Source organism: Carassius gibelio, chromosome A1 (genome assembly GCF_023724105.1).
Source record: "Carassius gibelio isolate Cgi1373 ecotype wild population from Czech Republic chromosome A1, carGib1.2-hapl.c, whole genome shotgun sequence".
NCBI lineage: Eukaryota > Metazoa > Chordata > Actinopteri > Cypriniformes > Cyprinidae > Carassius > Carassius gibelio.
The window spans coordinates 30,972,239-30,995,122 of NC_068371.1; the positions used below are offsets into that span (position 1 = coordinate 30,972,239).

A 22,884-nucleotide genomic window follows, 5' to 3' on the forward strand; every position below is an offset into this window, starting at 1 on the left:
GAGCATTCCACACAAACATGAGGTGCGAGTGGTCGCGATCTCTGGGAGTTGGTTCCATACGTAAACTGCGAACTCTGCATATAGGGAGCAGCAGTAGTGCTCATATAGAATACCGCATCAAACTTGTGTAATGTAATGTACAAAATGTAAATAAATCAGTAGACTTCAAGTGATGAAGGGCTCAGGCAGGGACTGACTGACCATCTGGACCTTCATCTTCCTTCATCTTCAAAGAAAACGTGTCAGATTTAATGACATTGCAGCCAACAATACTAATTAAATATTTTTTGCTTGTAATAAACAGAAACTGATACGAAAGAGAGTGGACTCGTGATGGCAAGCCAAAAACATAAAGATAAAGTCCTTAAAGACCGGAAAAAAATTTGTACATTATGTGGACAATCTTAACATCATTAGTCTGCAGAAAGACATTTTAAGATGAATTTGATACTTGATAAATTACCATTTAAAGCATGAATATGCTGTAAAATAAGAGAACAGTGAGCTTGTATCTCACCACTGAACATCACTTGTTTTGTTCTGCTGAATTAATTGTAACATTATATATTTTACACAACCAGCTTTTAACTTTCATTTTTTCCGCTGTTACATCATGTATTTAATAAAATGCTTCAGTGACTCTTCACTAATGACAGCTGTCAATCATATGTGGCTCCACCCACAGAGCTAAGGATTGGTTCCTCTGTGCTCCGCCTCTCACTGCAGCGTCTTCCTGTTGATCTGAACAAACAAAAAGAACGATTGACTGAAGTTCATCAACAACATTATAAACCTCCCACAAGCTTGATAAAACAATCAAACTAGAACTGAAGAGAGTTTTCTGGATTATCTTGAGAGAAGCTGCAGATCAGACACTTACTGATGGATTCTCATGTTTAGGATCAAGAGTCTTGAGGAGGTCTGGGACGAACGGTCTGTGAGGAAAAGAGCGAGAGATGGTCATGTGATCATCTGTGATGATGATCTGACTTTGACGTCTCACTTACTGTGAGTGTGTCGTAGAGGTCAGAGGTCGTGGACTTGAGCTCAAGAGCTGTATATGTGTCAGGATCAGAGATCTACAGAGACAGAGGAAGAAAATACGCGCATATAATATAAGCAAAAATGTATAGCACAATATTAAATATAGAATATTTTTAGAAGGGAAAATCAACTTTCAGACTGATTCACATCAGTTAATCCTGAGCTCATCAGGCTTTTAAATGATTCTTTCAAACAACAGACTCATGAGTCATTTGATTTTTGAATCAGACTCAGCTGCTCATGGTTTATGTTTGTTTTGTGTTCAAGTTATGAGAACAGTTCAACAAGTAAAAAAAAAAAAAAAAAAAAAAAAAAAAAAAAAAAAAAAAAAAAACATTTAAATAGATGATTCAAAGGGTTAGTTCACCCAAAAATCAAAATTATGTTATTAATAACTCACCCTCATGTCGTTCCAAACCCGTGAAACCTCCGTTTATCTTTGGAACACAGTTTAATATATTTTAGATTTAGTCCGAGAGCTCTCTGTCCCTCCATTGAAGCTGTGTTTACGGCAGGGATAAGCAACTCCGGTCATGGAGGGCCACTATCCTGCAGAGTTTAGCTTCAGCCCTCATAAAAACTCACCTGCCTGTATCTATCTAGTAATCCTGAAAACATTGATTGCCTTGTTCAGGTGTGTTTAATTAGGGTTGGAGCTAAACTCTGCAGGATAGTGGCCCTCCAGGACCGGAGTTGCCTATCCCTGGTGTACAGTCTACTGTCCATGTCCAGAAAAGTAAGAAAAACATAATCAAAGTAGTCCATGTGACATCAGAGGGTCAGTTAAAATTTTTTGAAGCATCGAAAATACATTTTGGTCCAAAAATAGCAAAAACTATGACTTTATTCAACATTATCTTCTCTTCCATGTCTGTTGTGAGAGAGAGTTCAAAACAAAGCAGTCTGGATATCCGGTTTGCGAACGAATCATTCGATGTAACCGGATCTTATTGAACGAGTTCACCAAATTGAACAGAATCGTTTGAAACGGTTCGCATCTCCAATACGCATTAATCCACAAATGACTTAAGCTGTTAACTTTTTTAATGTGGCTGACACTCCCTCTGAGTTTAAACAAACCAATATCCCGGAGTAATTCATTTTCTCAAACAGTACACTGACTGAACTGATGTGAAGAGGGAACTGAAGATGAACACCGAGCCGAGCGAGATAACGAATAACAGACTGATTCGTTCACGAGTCAAGAACCGTTTCTGTCAGACGCGTCCGATTCAAGAACCGAGGAGCTGATGATACTGCGCATGTGTGATTCAGTGTGAAGCAGACGACACACAGAGCGTCTGAACCGAACTGATTCTTTTGGTGATTGATTCTGAACTGATTCTGTGCTAATGTTATGAGCCCAGGTAAACCGAAGGCTTGAATGAAGGGCAATCATCGCCAATGATGCCATTACATCGAGCGCAAATGAACACGTGAACCGTTTTCTTCAACCAGTTTATTGAATCAAACTGTCCGAAATAACTATTGGTGATCCGAAAACCGATGCAACCGGTTCTTGACTCGTGAACGAGTCATTATCTGGCTCGGCTCGTTGTTCATCTTCAGTTCTCTCTTCACAGCAGTTCAGTCAGTGTACTGTTTGAGTACATGAATTACTCCGGGATATTGGTTTGTTTTAAAGGTCCCGTTCTTCGTGATCCCATGTTTTAAACTTTAGTTAGTGTGTAATGTTGTTGTTAGAGTATAAATAATATCTGTAAAATTCTAAAGCTCAAAGTTCAATGCTAAACGAGGTATTTTATTTAACAGAATTTGCCTACAAAATATGACCCGTTTGGACTACATCCCTCTAGTTCCTGCAGTAATGACATCACTAAAACCGTTTTTTGACTAACCTCCGCCCACATGAATACACAAATAGGGGGGCGTGGTCTTGTTGCGCTCCGACGGAGAAGAGGAAGAGCTGCGTTTGTGTTCGCCATGTCATTGAAATGCTGTTATTTTCATCCTGGTGTCCAATCACCTTTGTTTGGCTTTCACAGGGACGCTGTGCTTGGAGATTAATGGTTACAATTTATGTTTAACTCGGTTCGAAAATTATAATGCACATGTAAAACTATGTGCTGCACATTTTGCTGAGGACAGCTTGCTGAGGACAACTTCCTCAATCTCAATCAGTTTAATGCCAGATTCGCACAAAGATTATTCTTGAAAGATGAAGCAGTTCCCTCTTTGTCTGGAGAAGGCGTTGTTTATGGACCATGACCGGTAAGTGTATTTTATTATTTAAGTTGGTGCGTTTAACAGTTTCTGTAACTTATTACATAAAGGGCAACGCTGTTTATCGTTGTTAACTAGATGTTAGGGCTTTGCAAATAAATTGAATTCAATTTTCATGCGCATCTCGTCAGTAAATACGCTCCTGTGATTATAAGTAGAGTTGTGATGTTCGCGAACGAACCGATTCTTTTGAACAGCTCATAAACATGAACGATGGGAGCCGAGTCGCGGCTGGAGGGGAGCAGTTCTTTCTGTCGTTCTATTTTCCTATGCGTGTTTCACACAGATGCACACAAATGAGCTCCTCCGTGAGACAGAACAGTTATGAGGGAGGGGTGCACCCAGCGCAGACCAACCCTTTATAGCGTGATGATATTAGTTGTTAGTTGTGCACGCATCCTTTACGTGAGTACTCCAGTGGAAAAAAAAAATCCTGCGTGCCTCTGTCATTGGGTAGGAGCGGAATTTTATCTACTTTAAATATTTTTTGTTTTCTATCAAAATGTTCTTGTGTGATAACAATGTTCTTGTGTGGAAGTGTTTGTGGTAAAAGCTTTTTTGCACAGAAATTCATTGCAGCCCGCTTTGTTTTTGATGTTTATTTGTGAGTAGGTATTCAAAAAATAAGAAAAATGGGACCTTTAACTCAGAGGGAGTGTCAGCCACATTAAAAAAGTTAACAGCTTAAGTCATTTTTTGATTAATGCGTATTGGAGACGCGAACCATTTAAAAAGATTCAGTTCAATTTGGTGAACTGGTTCAAAAAAATCCGGTTACAACGAGTGATTCGTTTGCAAACCGGATATCACTAAACTGCTGTGAACGCGCTCACAACAGACACGGAAGAGAAGACAATGATGAATAAAGTAATACTTTTTGGTATTTTTGGACCAAAATGTATTTTCGATGATTCAGCAAATCTAACTGACCCTCTAATGTCACATGGATGTTTTTCTTACCTTTCTGGACATGGACAGTAGACCGTACACACAGCTTCAATGGAGGGACTGAGCAGTGGTGGACGAAGTACACAAATCAAGTACCTGAGTAAAAGTACAGATACATATAATAAAATAATACTCCAGTAAGAGTACTCCAGGCTCTTTTAGCTGTATAAAACATAAGAAAAATATAAATTTTTACACATATTTGATTTGATTGGTTTAAGGTCACTATAACATGTTATAATTATATAATGTTCATTATAATTTAACATTCAATATTATAAAAAAAAAAAAAAAAAACTACCCTGTTTTTTAGGGCTCTAACCTAACATAACCGTATCTGAAGTAGTTCACATGACATGGGACATAATTCTCATGAGAACTTTGATGTTTCCCATGCCATGGGGAAGGGGAAAACATAATTTTTGTGAGAACTTTGATATTTCCTGTGCCGTGGGGAGGGGAAAACCTAATTTTCATGGTTTACCAAACAAATGGCCGGAGCAAACATTATAAAAGCATGAACAGAAGCATTCTAAGCCATTTCTGTGTGCTCTCTATGTTCTCCATCTCTCTCATTTGAAAATTACATCTAAGCAACGATTTTCTGTCAATAAAATTTTGTCACAGGTTTTTGACAGTGAAAATGACATAGAGGAGAATGTGTCTGAGACCGATGATAGTATTTAGGACCCTGATTATGAGGCATCCTCCTCAGAGGATAATGAGTCTCCTAATGTTGACCCTACTGTTGTCTCTCAACCACCCACAAACCCATTACCTTCCAAGAAAGGAAAGTTATCATGGTCCCACTCACCACCTGAACAACAGGGTAGACTTATTGCTGCTGATGTCATAAAAATGGTTCCAGGGCCCACTAGATATGCTGTCAGCCATGTCCAAGATATAAAATCAGCATTTCATGTTTTCATCACACCATCAATTGAAAAGGATGTACTTGAAATGACTTAGAGGGTATGCGTGTGTATGGGGATGGTTGGAAAGACTTCGATGTAACTGACTTGAAAGCCTACATTGGATTGCTCATTTTGAAAGTAGTCTACAAGGCAAAAGGAGAAGCAACAGCAAGCCTTTGGAATGCTGACACTGGAAGGGCAAATGCAATATGCCCCTGAGGGGGCACATCTTGTAGCTTTTGGTCTCTCAACCGAGGTTGCTGAGATCATCTTTCAATACTGCGCCCCTCTTGGTGGCCATTCAGTGGGCAGACACCGAAGTATGGCAGCATCCAAGGCCTTCTTGTCAGGTGTGTCTATACAGGACATCTGCAATGCAGCTGGACGGTCCATGCCCCTCACATTCATCAGATATTATGGTTTAGATCTGCGAGCCACTCACAGCTCTTCTTTCTCTTGCCTTAATTGTGCTCTTTGTATGCACACTAGGCAGGGACTTGCAGTGTGGGCATTAACGTTTCCATAGCGTTTCGGACGCAGCTTGAGTTCATGAAGGGGAACGTCCTAGGTTATGTATGTAACCATGGTCCCCCGAAGGGAATGAGACGCTGCGTCTCAAAGCCATACTTCCGGCATCACTGCCAGAGTTCATTTCATTCCTAGAAGCTGACGCTTGTTCCACCTCACGTTCTTTTATAGCTTCCTGGTCGCTACGTAACCCGCCTATGACGTCACACCAATTCTTGAGATTGATTTCACATACTATTCAGAGTTGGTCATGCTGAAGGGCATTCCCATAGCGTTTCGTACGCAGCGTCTCATTGCCTTCGGGAACCATGGTTACATACATAACCTAGGATGTTTTTCTTGGGGTCAGATTGACCCCACACATTATGTATGTTGCAATCCTTGATAACAAAAAGGACTGTTATGTGTTCCTTACTGATGTTTTGATTGTGATGATGTTCTGTTTAAATATAAATATTTAAATGTAAAAAAAAAAAAAAATCCTTCAAAATGTTTGAAATTGTGTTTGTTTTTCCCAGGGTCAAATTGACCCCAAAGATAACTCGTGTTACTATCCTTGATAAAATAAATCGTTTTTCTTTTCAAATGTTATAGATTACAAAAATCTATACTTAGAAATATTATAAAACAAATAAAACACCAAAAATATATACACTTTTCCAATTTTAGGTCAATCAGTAAGATTTTATGGTGATTTGTAAATGTGTCCATAGTCGTCCAATGGGTATTCTGGATGTTTAAGGGGTGGGGAGGGGGTGGTGGGTGTATGTCAACTTAAAAGGCCATTTAAGTAGTCAACAAAGACATAAATTACCTGAGACACAAACATTATTAAAAGAGGTTTAGATTACTGGGGTCAAAATGACCCCAGTGGGTAACAGATATCATCAGATTTGAGGGTAACAGGAGGGTTAAGTAAAAAATTACTGAAAGATAGATGTTTGCAATTTTATATAGGCTACTTTTTAAACTGCTACACGCTCTTAATCTACGACCGTCAAGCACTTTTGGATATTCGCAACTCGGTTGCGACCTCTTTCACAAACACTTTAGATGTGCACTGCTCTTTTAACAAAACCGATGAGCCGTTCACATCGGCTATCCCGGGACATATCCGCCGGTGGCCCCTAAACATCCCGCGGAAAAAGCGAAGGAGGAAACGATGAAACCGAGGAGGATACTTCGTGAAGCTGAAAGCTCATCTGCGGGCTGGCTTTCTCTCGGATCCTTCTCACGAATCGTTTTACGGTGGCTCTACTACCTGGCGCCCACTGGACGTGGCATACCGGTGGCTTCGGCATGTTCTCCCCCTGCACCCGAGCCCTGTTTCTCGTTCCGGTCTCCACCGAATCGGCCTCGGCTCCCGACGTCGGGGAGTAACTCACAGAAATCTACGCACGCTGGAAAGAGCGTCCTCATCTCCAGTTATTATCTTTCCACCAAAGATGGCATTATTAAATGCCCGTTCCTTGGTGAATAAGACCTTCTTACTAAACGACTTTTACTCAGCTCACAACTTGGATTTTATGTTTATCATGGGATCCTGGATAAAGGTTGGTGATCTAACTCCGTTTTCTGATCTGATCCCTGATGACTGCACATTTTTTTAACTCTCCTCGTCAGAGTGGACGCGGGGGTGGCATAGTAACAATTTTAAAGAACTCTCTCTCTGCACGCTGTCGATTGGTCCCTGGAACGGCCTTTTCCAGCTTTGAAGCTCAGTTTCTTCACTTGGACTGGAATGGTCCTGTATGCCTAGTGGTGATTTACCGTCCTCTGCACTGCACTAAGGATTTTATAAAAAAATTTCACTGAACTGATCGGCAATATTGCCACAAATTACGATCACTTTCTATTGGTGGGCGACTTTAATATCCATGTCTGCTGTCCGTCTAACCCCTTATCACATGAGTTTCTTAATATTATCGATGCTTTTAATCTATCCCAGTGGATCAGTGACGCTACTCATATTCAGGGACATACGTTGGATCTTGTACTCTCATATGGGCTTGATGTGACTGATGTTGTGCTCTCAGATTTTATGATCTCTGACCATAAGCCTATATTATTCACACTGTCTCTTCCAGAGCTCTCTTACTTTTCAAATACTACTGTAAATCTTTCTCGCTTCTACTCTCCACAGTTTAGCACAAATTTCAACTTGTGTTTTGCTGATTGTTGCTCACAGTTGCACTTAGATCAACCGTTATCTGACTTAGCCTCTTGAACTCTGCCTGGCTTAAGGCAGCAAATGCAACTGCCCCCCTTAAGCCTCACAAGCAAAAAACAAAATCTATATTGTGGCAAAACTCTGATACCCGTCTCCTAAGACAAAACTGTAGAAAGGCAGAACGTAAATGGAAAAAAGACAGGCTGCATATCTCTCTTCAAATGTTCAGAGACTCTCTTACTTCATACCAGTCTGCAGCTAAGTCTGCAAAAGCTGCATACTTTTCCAACATAATTGAATCTAATCACTCTAAACCTAAGGTTTTGTTTTCAATTATTCAATCTGTTACCAATCCTTCTGTTAACACCTTGCCTGTTGCCTCTGATGCTCTCTGTGAAAGCTTCTTGAGATATTTTAGTGACAAAATTACTAACTTAAGACTTGGTGTCTGCCCCACTTTAACTTTAACCATCTCTCCTATCATGTCATCTTCATCTGCATTTTTGGATGCTTTTGAACCCATCAGTCTCCAGGAATTGAAGGAGGTGATTGACAATCTTAAGCCCTCATTCTGTTCTAGCGATATCATTCATCCCAAATTTTTTAAATTAATTATTGATTGGATTGGGTCAGGTCTGCTGTCTCTTATTAATAAGTGTCTCCAAACTGGCTCCGTTCCTGCCGACTTTAAAGTTGCTACAGTCACTCCTCTTCTCAAGAAGCCTTCACTGGACCACACTGTTCTAAAAAAAATTCGTCCAATTTCTGTTTTGCCTTTTAATTCAAAAGTTTTAGAGAAAATTGTGCTGAATCAACTTCAACACTTTTTGACCAGTAATTCTATTTATGAGGTTTTTCAATCTGGTTTTAAATCTGCTCACAGCACTGAGTCCGCCCTGTTGAGGGTGTTAAATTATATTTACCTCTCCACTGATTCCGGGGACTCTGTGGTTCTTATTCTTTTAGATTTATCAGCTGCTTTTGATACCATAGACCACTCCATACTATTATCTAGATTAGAGTCTTGGGTAGGTCTAAAAGCAAACGCTCTGAAATGGTTTCAGTCATACCTATCTGACAGAAAGTTTTTAGTGAAACTGGGAAATTTTTTCTCTTCCCTTGCTCCTCTGACCTGTGGCCTTCCACAAGGCTCTATTTTAGCTCCCTCTCTATTCTCTCTGTACATGCTGCCTCTGGGTTCTATCCTAAGAAAACATGGTGTGTCTTTTCATTTCTACACAGATGACACTCAAATCTATCTTCCAGTTAAGAAAAACAACTCCACTGCGATCACTTCTCTTGTCCAATGGTTAGAGGAGGTGAAATTATGGCTTGCCCAAAATTTCCTCTTCTTAAACGAGGACAAGACCGAGGTGATTGTTTTCGGTCCTAATGAGAACTCTCAGTGTATAAGCCCTGAGCTTGATAGTTTATCCGTTTTTAGATCCTCACGGGTGAAGAACCTAGGTATTACTATTGACCAACACTTAAAATTTGATAGACATATCTCTTCTGCAGAGGTGGAGAGTCCAGGGGTCAGAAAGTAAAAGTCCTGCCACATTTTTGCTCCACCCATGAACTCAGCAGCTGATTTCACCAGAGGAGGAAACAAGTCATTCCTTCCAAGTCACAAACTAGTCTCAACTCAAATCCCAAGTCCTCAAAGAGTTAAAGTCAATGAGATAATTAAGAGACTAATTAAATGATGATTGTGCATTGGTGATGAACACCTGCTGTTATTGTGCGTTACAGAGGATCAGATGCTGATGTTTTATTGGTTAAAATTATGCCACCATCATTGAGATCAGTGTTTGCTTCAGTTGGGCTCTTGACCTTTGGTTTCTTATGTTAGATATTTCTCTGTAAAAGTACATGTGCTGTTATAAAACAGTTCGATCTGTGCTTTGCAGAAAACCGTTACTAGCTCCTTTTACATGATGAAGTAATTATTAGGCATCAGCCTGTTTATTTCCAAAACAATTTTATGTATTTATTATTAACAAATGTTCAGTTTTTAAATAACCTACCTTGTGGAACCGTTGGTTTAATCACTATAATGAATACATTTCCTAATGTATGTAATAAATATACATTTTTTCGAAATCTTTTCCTAATAAGACGCACAGACATCATGGCCCAGCATATGAATCTCAACAATGGTGACAATCAACAAAACACTTCAAGTTGAAGTGCATGCTGGGTAACACCATAGTAAAAACTCTGATTATGCACTGTAGCATGAATAATTATTGTAACCACTGTTGAGGATCATATGATAAGTGCTCATGTCTAAAATCCCGAGCCTGTACAATTTTTTCCCCCAATATTTAAGCATTACAATAATATTTGTTTAATAGGACTTTTTTGTAGTTCAGTAATTGCTGAACATAATTTAACAAACCAAAGAGAGACACCTTCATGAAGTTAATTAAAATGTTTTAGATAAAAAAAGGGCAATTAAATTTTCTACTTCAAGCTTTTAATTCAGCAATGTGTTAATGTTTACTACGTAACACAACAGCAAGTGTTTAAAAGCAAATTACTTTGAATTATTAAAAGGGTCAAGAGCCCAACTAAAGCAAACACTGATCTCCATGATGGTGGATTCACCACGATTATGGTGACAAAGTTTTTTTTTTTTTTTTTTTTTTTTTCTTCCAGTTGATTTCATCCAAGGCTGTGCTTAAAGTCAATTGTAGTTCTTGTGTTTCTCTTTTCTTCAGTGATGTTGATTGTTAACAGCAGGTGTTCATCTCTAATGCAGAATTATCATTTAATTAGTCACTTAATTATCTCATTGACTTTAACTCTTTGAGGACTTGGGATTTGACTCAAGACTTGTTTGTGACTTGAAAGGAATGACTTGATTCCTCCTCTGGTGAAATCAGCTGCTGGGTTCATGGGTGGAACAAAAATATGGCAGGACTTTTACTTTCTGACCCCTGGACTCTCCACCTCTGCTCTTCTGTTATTGGATCCAGTTTCTATCAGCTTCGTTTACTGTCTAAAATTAAAAACTTTCTCACTCCAAAAACTCTAGAAATGGCTGTTCATGCATTTGTTACATCGCGTCTAGATTACTGCAATTCTTTATATTGCGGTATATCTAAATCTCAAATTGCACGACTTCAGCTTGTCCAAAATGCTGCAGCCAGACTTCTTTTAAACTGTCGTAAACATGAACACATAACCCCAATTCTCACATCCCTTCACTGGTTACCAATTTCTCATAGAATAGACTTTAAAATTCTCCTCTTCATTTATAAATCCCTTCATAACAAAGCTCCTGTCTATTTATCTGAACTTCTTCAACCTTATACTCCATCAAGAAACCTACGTTCCTATGACCAGGCTCTGTTGGTGGTCCCTCGCGTTAGGCTAAAGCGTAGAGGGGAGCGTGCATTTGCAGTGGCTGGACCACGACTCTGGAATACCCTGCCTTTAGAGATCAGACTGGCCCCTTCCTTGTCTATTTTTAAATCCTTGCTAAAAACTTTTTTATTTTCCTTAGTGTACTGACTACTGTGTTATGCTACATTTTTAAATGGGTGGTTTTAAATTTTTGTCTGGTCTATTTTTTTTTTTTTTATGTATGTGTAATATTCTTGCTCTTATGTAAAGCACTTTGGTCAGCCAGGAGGCTGTTGTAAATGCGCTATACAAATAAATTGAACTTGAACTTGAACTTGAACTACTTAATTTAATTTTATATTAGCACATATCTTTTTTATAAATACCTGCTCAAAATACCTGGGATTTTTTCCAAAATAACCACTATATGGAGTCAAGATATATTTTTGTTGTTGATATGGACTACATTGACGAGAGTAATGTTAACTGTGAAGCTTACACTGTGATGTACCTGAGAGAAAACAGAGATGACCATCTGATCTTCACCAGGAAGAAAAAAGTGTTTTAAAACCCCTTTACGTGCAAACATCGCCGACGGCCCCAGTTTATTATTGTTTCACTTTCACAGCACATTAAACATCACTGTCTTACTTCATCTGGACAAACTGTGCATCAATTGAAAGTTTAAAGACTCTAGCTTCGATATTTGACCAATATTTTGATAAAACATTGTTGCAGTGACAGATATTTAGTGATTTATGTCAGGAGTGCAAAATAATAAATCCGTATTATGCCACATTTAGAATAGAAATTCACCACTCACTCATATTCAGTCACGTCAAGAGCAGTTTATTTGTGTTCACATAGACTCACTGAACAGCGTCAATAAGGATTTATAGACCAAAGATGCATATCTGCGGAGATATATGGATATATTTACTGATGTTTACTTCATATTTCTTCAGACAGAATCGTCATTTCTATTCATTTTCCACGGATTTACGCGATCAGATGATAAACAGCCTCTCCCAGCGATCTGTGTGTGCGTGCAGTAGTCACAGCTCGTGCGGTGTGTGACTCAGACTCTGATTGGGTCTTTCAAACGTCAATCTTAGAGTTTCATATCTGGACACCGCCCCATCGTGTCACATGCTTCCTGCACACTTCCTGGTAGTTATCTGGCCAAAACAACACTGAAACACCTCTGTACACACAAAATATCCGAATAATAAACCCGCGATTACGATAGTAAAGCTTGTTATGAGAATTTCTTGAGATCTGGGGCGTTTTTATAAAAAAAATCGAAAATGTACATCGGAAATGCTAACTTGTGCAGCGATGAAAAAGGCTACAAATAACATATTTTTACAACAGTAAACGACCAAATTCCACCCCTGATCGCTAAAGGAAGTTATTATAAACACTCGATCGGGGTTTAAAGTGAGTTTTGAGTAAAAGTGTACTAATAATTTCATAAATTGTCAGACGTAGCTTGATGCTAACGTTAGCACCAATGCTACTAATAGCAGGTGCATTTCTTCTTCATAATGCATTTTTGTCTCAATAATTCACGTAAGGTAGTAAGAAAATGTTTTGTTGTATTTTTATAGTAAGACTTTTGATAAATAAGGGCTAAATGCAAAGAGAGACTGAAGTGAGATCGCTGCTTTGTTGCTTTGTAAAGCCTGAAAAACCACAATCAAGGCTAATAAAGGTGGAATAAAAACAAAAGAATAATGATAAAAGAATAATGCGGATAATGTGTCATACCTGGCGGAGGTGTGAAAGACTCGTTTGGTGAGAACAATACAATAATGAATCGGGCAGCTTTCAACACTAAAACATACACAAAGAGCACAGGAATGTTTACATGTGAGATCTTATAGAGATGACAAGTGCCATAAATCAATCTGATTAACCTTCTCTAAAAACACACATGACATGGCCTTAGAAAATATTTCATAAAATTCACAGTTTTACAGATTCGATTATGAAATTTTTTATGAAGGCTTGGAAGACTTGTGGCCTTAGCTACACTGTGTTTTCAAACTCATTTCCTACATCAACATTTTTTTAAATACATTTAAAACATATGTTTTTTATATTTTTATTTTTGTTTTTATGTTAGAGCTTATACATCTCTATTATCATAACAGTCTGAGTGATTCTGATTCCTGAACAGTAAACTTTAAAGTGTCAGCTTTGTGAACAAAGGTTGATTATGTATCTAGTCAGAAAGAATCATGAGCAGAAACCTTTTTATTTTGGGTATGTAATTTCGGTCTCCATGCCAAAAAAGGGGGGCTACTAGTAAGGGGTAGTTTGTTGTTTTACAGAACATCACAGTCAGTGTTGAGTACTCGAGACTCGGACTCGGTCTTGGACTCGGTCTCGAGACCGTATTTTAATGGTCTCGGTCTTGTCATGGACTCGTGTGCATTTGGACTCGGTATTGACTCGGACTCGAACATATTAGGAATCGGACTCATGCCCGAGTCCACTCGAGTCCCATTAAAAATATTTCATGATTATTATAACTGTATGTTAATGTTTCTTTAAACTGATGTATGATTGACACATCGAATGACTTTTGATTTTCTTGTGACGTGAGACCAGTGGCGGATACAGAACGTCATTAATAGGTGGGCCTGGTGAATATACGGAGGGGCCTCTGGTTTTTTAATCAAATACACCTGATTCCCGGGCTCCGTATTACAGAGCTTTCACACAGCGCGCGGATGCGGTCCGGCGATCCGTTCCATGTGCGGTGCAGTGCAGAGATCGTTTTCGCACCGATGTATTTCTGATGTGATGCACGCGCTGAATTAAAGTGACAGGCTGATAGTGCATGGTTCGTGGTCAAAATGAACACAGATTGAAATGAAAATGTAATAATCTCACCATAAATGCGTTTACACAGTCATCTTTTTTTACTTTAGGACCAGGGTAAAGCAATGAAATTTTTTTTACTTCAACAAGGCGACATAATGAACAACTCTCGTCTCATTCATGGTATATGTGAAAAAACTATTTATTTGTGACATGCCATAAAATGTTTGCGATTTTAATAAAAGTACTACATGGTTAAATATTTTACCACTTGTTTGAGCAACTTCATATATAAATCTATATAAGTAGCGCTGAATAATACGTTGTTTAAATTGTTAAAACGTCTATTAAAGAGTGTATATGTACGAACAGAATCGCAATGCTGACAAACCTTTTTTTTTATTTTTTATAAAAGTGTCTGATAACTTCTGGATTTGAAATACAAATAGTGAGTATGTGTTTGTGGTAGCCTACATTCGTGGATCAGTCACACACTGCAAACACGGAGTATGTGTGTTTCACAGTGTAACAGTGGCATTAAGCCACTATGTCAGTGCGCGCACTGAGAGCGTGTGGCCAGCCTTAAATGTCCTCAGGAAACTATTAATATTATATTATTTATTAATTCGTTATTATTAAAATTACAAAAAAAAAAAAAAAAGATTTGTTTTTATTAATCTGATTGGGCGGGCCACCAGTGCCCACCCATAAATCCGGGCCTGCGTGAGACGTTAGCGTAATGTTAGTGCAGAGGCAGCTGGATTAAAAAAAAAAAAAAAAATGTCTGTTACATCAAGCATAATTCAGTTTGCATATAAGAACCACAAAGAGTTTGTATGCAGCAAGACTCTAAAAAAGAAACATTCTGGGATATGCAAATTCTGTGGTACATCAATCACCGAGGCAAAGGGAACAACTTCCAATTTTCATCGACATGTGGAGCGAAAGCACAAAGAAAGGTAAGATTAAGAACTCATAATTTCTTGTAGTATATGCATACATTTTACGCATCAGCTAATGCTTAGTTCGGCCGCAGCCCAGAAGTCCACTTTTTAGTCCGGCTCCCGCCAGTTTCTCTCCCACACCTTGACCCGCCCGCCCCGCTCGCTTCTATCAGATATCCTACTTTGTAAAAATAACACAGTTGAGAGAAATAATGTAGCAATGTGGCTTTCTGGAAAGCGGGATCACTACAGGCGGATGGCAGGATTTTAGGTTAAAATGGTCACAGAAAAAAAACAAATATCGTTTAATTAAATTCTATAATGAAAACAGACACAGACTGACTGTCTCAACACTAAATATCTCCCCCCAAAAAAATGTCTGACAGAAGGCATTGAACTTATATGGCATTTCATCCAGCTCTCTTCCCCTTGCACATACACACTTTTGCATGAACATTTCCTGGACAGTCAGTTGGCTCTTGTGTGTATGCCCTCCGTAAAAATCAAAAAAACTTCGACTATTGTGTATTTTACCCTGCATTAAAACGCACCATCCAGTGGAATTAGCATTAGATTATCCGTTGCTGTTACACAAAGTGATGAAATGGTAACGCTTAAACGCAGATTGGCTGCACTTTAAATCTTAAAAGTAAACAATAGGCAGGAGCAGGACCATAATGACCATAACCTTAACCAATCTCTCTGGTCTCGGTCTTGACCCTTTCTGAACTCGGTCTTTACTCGGACTCGACCCTTTCTGAACTCGGTCTTGACTCGGACTCGACCCTTTCTGAACTCGGTCTTGACTCGGACTCGACCCTCTCTGGACTCGATCTGGACTCGGACTCGAATGAGCTGGTCTCGACTACAACACTGATCACAGTTATATATGACATGATAATAAGGCCTGAAGTTAGGAAGAACATTTTAAGGAAAATATAATTATATTTTCATAATGATTTTTTTTCCATCTCAAACCTTGCCTGTGGTTTAAAAACACCCCTGGCCAAATGGGGTGCATCTCTTCCTACTTTGAAAATCACTGTAGTTACCATGTTCTGAACATCACATCCTTTCTTTTCTCCCCAGATGTAATCTATATATATATATATATATATATATTCAGGTGGTTGAATAAAAATATTGGACATTATTTATAAAAAATTACCTCAAATTAGCACCAGCAAGCTTGTTAGCTAGACAGTTAGCATCAGCTAACAATATTTACTTATTTTCAGTACAGTTATGAATAAACATTCATGTCTGTCTACTCGTCTAGTTAATCCAAACAATATACATATGTATAACGTTACTGTTGATAAACAATATAAAAACAGACGTCACATAGGACATGGATGGTAGCATTTTATTAAAACTGTTAACATTATGGCAGCGGGGAATTTGAACGTGCATGAGTTATTGTATTTAATCTGTGTTATTTTAATGTTTAAATCCAAGTAATCAAAAATGTTGACATTAATAACTTACTTAACATCAGACGCACGCGCGCTCACAAGATCTCCCAGTTTTTACTTCTGGAGACTTGCACTAAACGGTTCCTTTGTATCAGTGAGTGGTCGACTCCAGGAACAGCTGCAATCCATAGACAGCTGCAATCGGATCATTCTAATTCGTAAACGAATCATTTGGTGCGATTCGCGATCCGATTTAAACATTTATTTTGAAAAGACTCAGTTCGTTCATGATGAATCAGACAAAGCTTCTGCCTGTCGGAGCACGTGATATATTATAGGGAGTAACGATATGTTTTATGAAATGTAGTGAAGTTAAAAGTACGATTTTATGCTTTGGAATGTAGTGAAGTAAAAGTTACTCGAAAATAAAACTATTCCAGTAAAGTACAGATACTTGAAAAATGTACTTAAGTACAGTAACGAAGTAAAGCTACTCCGTTACTGTCCACCACTGGGACTCACTGAGAGCTCTCTGACTAAATCTAAAATATCTTAAACTGTGTTCTGAAGATAAACGGAGGTCTCATGGGTTTGGAGCGACATGAGAGTGAGTTATTACTTATGACATAATTTTGATATTTGGGTGAACTAACCCTTTAAAAAATAAAAATATACATTTGTCACATCACCTGAGGACGCAGCAGATACAGTTTTTAAAGGTTTTTCTGCTGGATTGTGTTGATAAAATACTTTTATTTTGTCATCATTCTGCACACTTACAGTCTGAAACACATTACAGCTGATCGATTGATTTTTTACTTCTGTAAAGTTGTGTTTGAATGTTTTACCTGTTTCACTCTGTTATCTTCAGTTTTAACACACCTTTGTTTCCTGTTAAAATCACGTTAACAACATAAAGACAACAACATTAAATTAATAGAAAATATGAATGTTGAAAGATTACTAATCACACACAGCTGATCCATTTATTTGTGTTACACCAAATTAACTTATACAATATAAAAGTGCATTTATGAAGTCAGTGTAGTTTATAACTGAACTCACATTATAAACCATATGATGATGATGATGATGATGATGATGATGATGATGATGATGATGAATAATCCTCCAGATGTTGCTGCGATCACAATCACATTCCTATCTGCTCCAGGATGAACTGAAAGATGAAGATCATCATAATTAACAAACTGATGAATGATGTGAAGATCCAGGAGTGTGTTAATAAAAGCTTCACCTTCACACTATTAAAGACCTCTTATACATTAAAAAAAATTTTTTTTAATGTTAGCTAAAATTATAAAAACAATCTAATATACTCACATGTGACGTTTAAAGTCACACCAGCAGAGTATTTCTCTGTATTTTCATATTTGTACTTGCACTTGTATTCTCCACTGTGATCAGAGCTGATCTTTGAGATGCTGTAGATTCTTCCAGATCCTACAAACATTCTTCCTTTAAACCAGCTGATTTCTGCAGGAGGGTTTGAATCACTGCTGCAGATCAGAGTCACTGAATCTCCCTCCAATATTACACCAGATGGACTGATGGACACTGAAACATTTTTTGGTGGATCTATAAAGGATACATATTCAATTCTTATATCATCCCATTCAAACACAATTTCCAGGTTTTGAAAAAGTACTAATGAGTCTGTACTCACAGGAGACATTGAGCTGAGCAGCAGGTGAGATGTAAGTGTGTCCATGTAGAGCACAGCTGTATCTGCCTGCATCCTCTCTTCTGACTGACTGCAGCAGGAGTTGATTGTTTCTGTCTCTTCTCTCAGTTAATGGCTGTGAGTTTCTGTACCAGATGAATGTTGCTCTGTCAGTCAGAGTGCAGCTGCTTTTACATGTCAGACTGACATTATGACCCTCTGTCACTCTCTCAGGAGCCTCCACCTGAAGATCTGAACACAACACACACATTATATCTAGTGCTGCTGTCATACACTGATTATTATTCAACATAATGCACAGAAGAAGAGCTCAGCCTCATGAAAGTCACCTGTGACAGTAAGATTCACTCCTGGTTTACCAATCCATTTATCTTTAGGTTTATCAGAGATTAATCTGACCCAGTACATGTGTTGGTCGTTCTGTGTCACATGACTCAGTCTGATGGTGCAGTTCTGCTTTTTGTCTCCCAGATACTGAAGCCTCTGACTGTATTCAGGATCCTCACACAGATCTAGAGGCTCTTCACCCTCTCTAGGGTTTTTGGTCCAGAACACTTTCTCAATCTGATGTCCAGTAGGGTATGTATAAGTGCAGCTCATTATCACTGATGAGTTCTTTAGTGCACAGATGTGTGAAGGACTGTAACTCACACCCCAACCTTTTTCACTGAAAACATCTAAAATGAGTTTTGTTTTATTGTTTAAACATATCAATATTTGTTAAGTAAAACAACATTAAGATAATTTTGGCATTACATTGATAAGGAAATCACTGGATAGACATAACAAAGACACACTTCATGTGGGACTTCATGCAGGTATTATGACAATTTATTTTGTCACTCCTTTTTTTAATATAATTAATGGAACTAAATTAATATGTTAAACATATTAACTCTTGAGACATGAACAGCATGCTGTACTATTACAGACTGGCAAAAATAAAAGCACATACAAGTGTCTGAAAACTCACTGTGAATCACGAGGAGAAAGATCACAGGAAGAGGAGGAGCCATTCTGACTGACATCACCATAGCAACAACTACAACACAGCAATTACAACATTCCATCATGATTGAGATGAAACTGTGAGATGGATATTTTACAAGAAAAATTATTTTCATTCTTTCTAACTCAGATTCCCATGTTTTGTGTAATTATTTGTGAAATATACAGCAAGTTCTGAGTGAAAATTGTTTCTCATGAAATTCTACCCTGTTTTTTTCAGTCTAGTAACATTAATAATCAACCTTAATAAGAAATAGTTCATACCTTAGCGCAGGACACCTCATCAGCTGAAAGCAAATGATAAATGAGACATAAGGAAGGTTTACAAGCCTCATTTATAACCAGAGCGGCATCATTTCCTCCTCATTTCCTGTCTTTGTCTTTTTTTTATATTTCTTTCTTTTCTTTTTTTTTGACCTCAAGTAACATAAAATATTACATTAAATAAATATATATTTTATAGCTTTGCTACCCCCCCCCCCCCCAAGATTTATATATAGATCATAAATACAGTATTGTAAATGAAAGCCAGGAATAAATACATATCACATGTAAGCTGGACCTTCATGACACATACTAAACACACAAGTGAAAAAGTACCCAAAGTCTAAAAATACAAACATCTGAAACTGACATGTGAGGGACATTCAGGGCTGGACTGAAAAAAAAAACAAAAAAACAAATATATATATATATATATATATATATATATATATATATATATTCTGAAATTTCTTCCATTATTTCCAGCATTACAAACAGAGAGGTTGATCCGCCTGACAGTGTTCTCTCTGCTGATGCGTCTGTTCTCTCCTCTTTGCGTCTGTCTTTATGTCTGTGGCTATGGTTTTCTATTACACATACACACATCTGACCAGCAGGTCTCCAGTGTGTCGAAATACATCTACAAACATGTTATGGCTTGTGGCTTTTTTTGTTGTTATGATTTTCCATTTGTTTGTGTAATCTTATTTAGATCAAATATAACATTTCTTATTTAATTCAAATCAATTGAGATTTTGCAACATATTATCAGGTTAAGAGTTTATTCAGTGCTTGTATGTGTCCATGTCTGAGTAGAAAGGAGATGGGCAAGCAGAGGTTTCAGTTCCTCGACGTAACCAGCAGAAGCTATAGTTAGACTTGTAGTCACGCACACTAAAGATAAAGTACCAACCAACACCAATCTTATTTATATATCTGAATGACGGAAATGGACTTTAAGAGTTTGAAGAAAACTTCTAGTCATTTGCATTCCCCCATAGCAACATTGTGTCTGCCCAGATCTGGCCCACATCTGTTACTAACCAGAATTACTGTATTTCTGTTAGACATCTACAAAAGTTTTTTTTTATTTATTGAGAATTAACAGAGGTTTAATTCTAATGTGTGTCACCATAACAGTAATTAGTGTTTCCATTAGTTGGGCTCTTAACTCTTATTATATATTTTGTCTTTTTTTGGCTGTTGTGACCGTGAGTTTGTTAAACACATTTGCAGCTTCAAAAAAAGCTAGAGTTACATGATATCAAGTGATGGCTGTTATATGTTGATGGTTTTATAATCATCATGAAGTACACTGGTTCACTGATGTCTTTTTTAACCCTCTGGAGTCTAAGGGTATTTTTGGGGCCTGGAGAAGTTTTGTCATGCCCTGATATTTGTGCTTTTTTCAGTTTTCTTATAAATATCTAAATGGGTAAAAAGTCTAATATCACTGTAATCAGCACAAACTGGGCTATAATAATATGTGAAATGCATGCATGTACATGATTGTATTTTTGAGAAAAAAAATGTTATGCATGGTTAGTGAAAAAATAAAAATGTTAAGTCACTTGAATAAGGCCATAAAACACATACATAAAATTGGTTGCCGGAAAAGTTGAGAACTGGAGCTTGTAGCCTAGAATTTTTCTTTCTAAATTATGTGAAAATCATCTTGATTACTCATTCACAGAAAACAATACATTGATTTAAATTTTCTAAGACACTTTTCGTTGGTAAAAGTCATATGCCAGTAGGCGTCAACTATCATGAATATCATTGTGATTTACACCTGAGAAGACAAAGGCCCACATAATGAGCTGCATAATGAGCCTCTCATTCAGCTGAGCCACTGTGAGTGAGGAGTTACAAGAAAGAATGTGGGAACAAAATAAAAGTATATAATTTTATGTTTGTAGTTTATTAAGAATATATTTAATTATCCCACAACATAATTTAATATCCACTTGGGGGAGCAGTTAAACAGTTTATTAGGGACAATCAAAGCTTACTTTCAAACAAATTATTTGGCATCCTTACTCCAGTCACACAATCCTTCAGAAATCCTTTTAACAATCTTATTTTCTACCAAATAAACCCCATTTATTATCATCATCATCATCATTATTATTATTAATGTTGAAAAGAGCTGATAATATTTTTCAGGTTTTTTTAGGGAGAATAAATCGAAAGAACTGCATTGTTTTTACATTTGTTAGAGTTATCTCTATTTGTCACATTTATATTATTTACATCAAGCTTTTGAATGGTATAGTATTGTATATTGTTATTGAAACTTCATAATGTTTCACTTGATTATACATTTAGTCAGGGATTATAGTTTGGAAAAAGTATTTGGAAAAAGTCTGACTAGTAAAATGTTTACACTTTATGTGAAAACTAGTACAAATAAATAAAAAGGGACTTACTCATGTTTGTGATCTCTGCTGAATAAAGTGCTTCAGTCTTTTTTTCTGAGGAAATCCATTTCTCAAATCCTCAACCACATCACATCTTTTTGGGGTGAATTATGTCTTATTCCTCTCATCGCGAGGCAAACAGTAAAATAAAATCAAATCTTGAAGAACAGTCTCGCTGCTTCTTCTTCTGTGTGGGTGTATTCAAGCCGCACGCTTCAGTTTGAATCTGAATAGCGCGTTCAGCGCGGGGGCGTGGTCACATTAGATATAATGAGCGGAGATATGAAAAATAGACATCGCGTTGTTTTCATATGGATGACTTTATCTCAGAATATTTGTTTTCGGCAGCACTTGTTTAGTTTAAAAGTAGACATTTCAGGCTTTCTATAGATATCTCTCTCATGTCTCTTCGTTGAGTATTCACGGAGTTACAGTTCATTTTAATGAAATGTTTGTACATGACGATCAGCGGAGACAAAGACTGCAGACAGCGCACTTTGTTTGTTATCTTTAATTTATAAGTGCACAAAGGTTCTTTGTTATTATGTCTGTATCCAAAAAAAACTAGACCCTTTACAGATTCGATTGATGCATTGCTCTTATCTGTACGATTAAAACTGAGAGTGCAATTTAAGTTCTTTTCGGGGTTATCCGGAGAAAATGACTCAAAACGCATATATGCGTTAATCGACTCGAAAGGGTTAAAGGCTTTTAACTGATTGTTGTAATACTGCTGGATCTCATGCTGCAGAAACACAGGGCAACTGTAGCTTTCTTTGATGTCATAAATGTGTTTAACAAACACACCGTCACAACAGCCAAACAAAAAAGACAAAATATATAATAAGAGTTAAGAGTGCAACTAATGGAAACACTAATCACTGTTATGGTGACACACATTAGAGTTAAACCTCTGTTAATTCTCAATACAAACTTTTGTAGATGTCTAATATAAATAAAGTCAGTCTGGTTAGTAATAAGTGAAGCTGGTAAAGCTGTTTGGCACCCCGGGAGTAGTTGGGGGTTCGGTGTCTTTCTCATGGACACCTCAGTGGTGGTATTACCAGCCGAGACTCAAACCCACATCACTAGGGTTAGGA

The 22,884-nt window shown here is 37.6% G+C and overlaps 1 protein-coding gene across 1 annotated transcript in view; it reads right to left on the minus strand.

Moving 5' to 3' along the window:
* The window catches only part of LOC128027257 (B-cell receptor CD22), a 198,603-nt gene that overhangs the window by 162,173 nt on the left and 13,546 nt on the right, over positions 1-22,884 (minus strand). Inside the window, exon 7 of the mRNA XM_052614717.1 lies at positions 17,236-17,278. Coding sequence (XP_052470677.1) covers positions 17,236-17,278 — 43 coding nt within the window. The remainder of the gene's footprint in view (positions 1-17,235; positions 17,279-22,884) is intronic.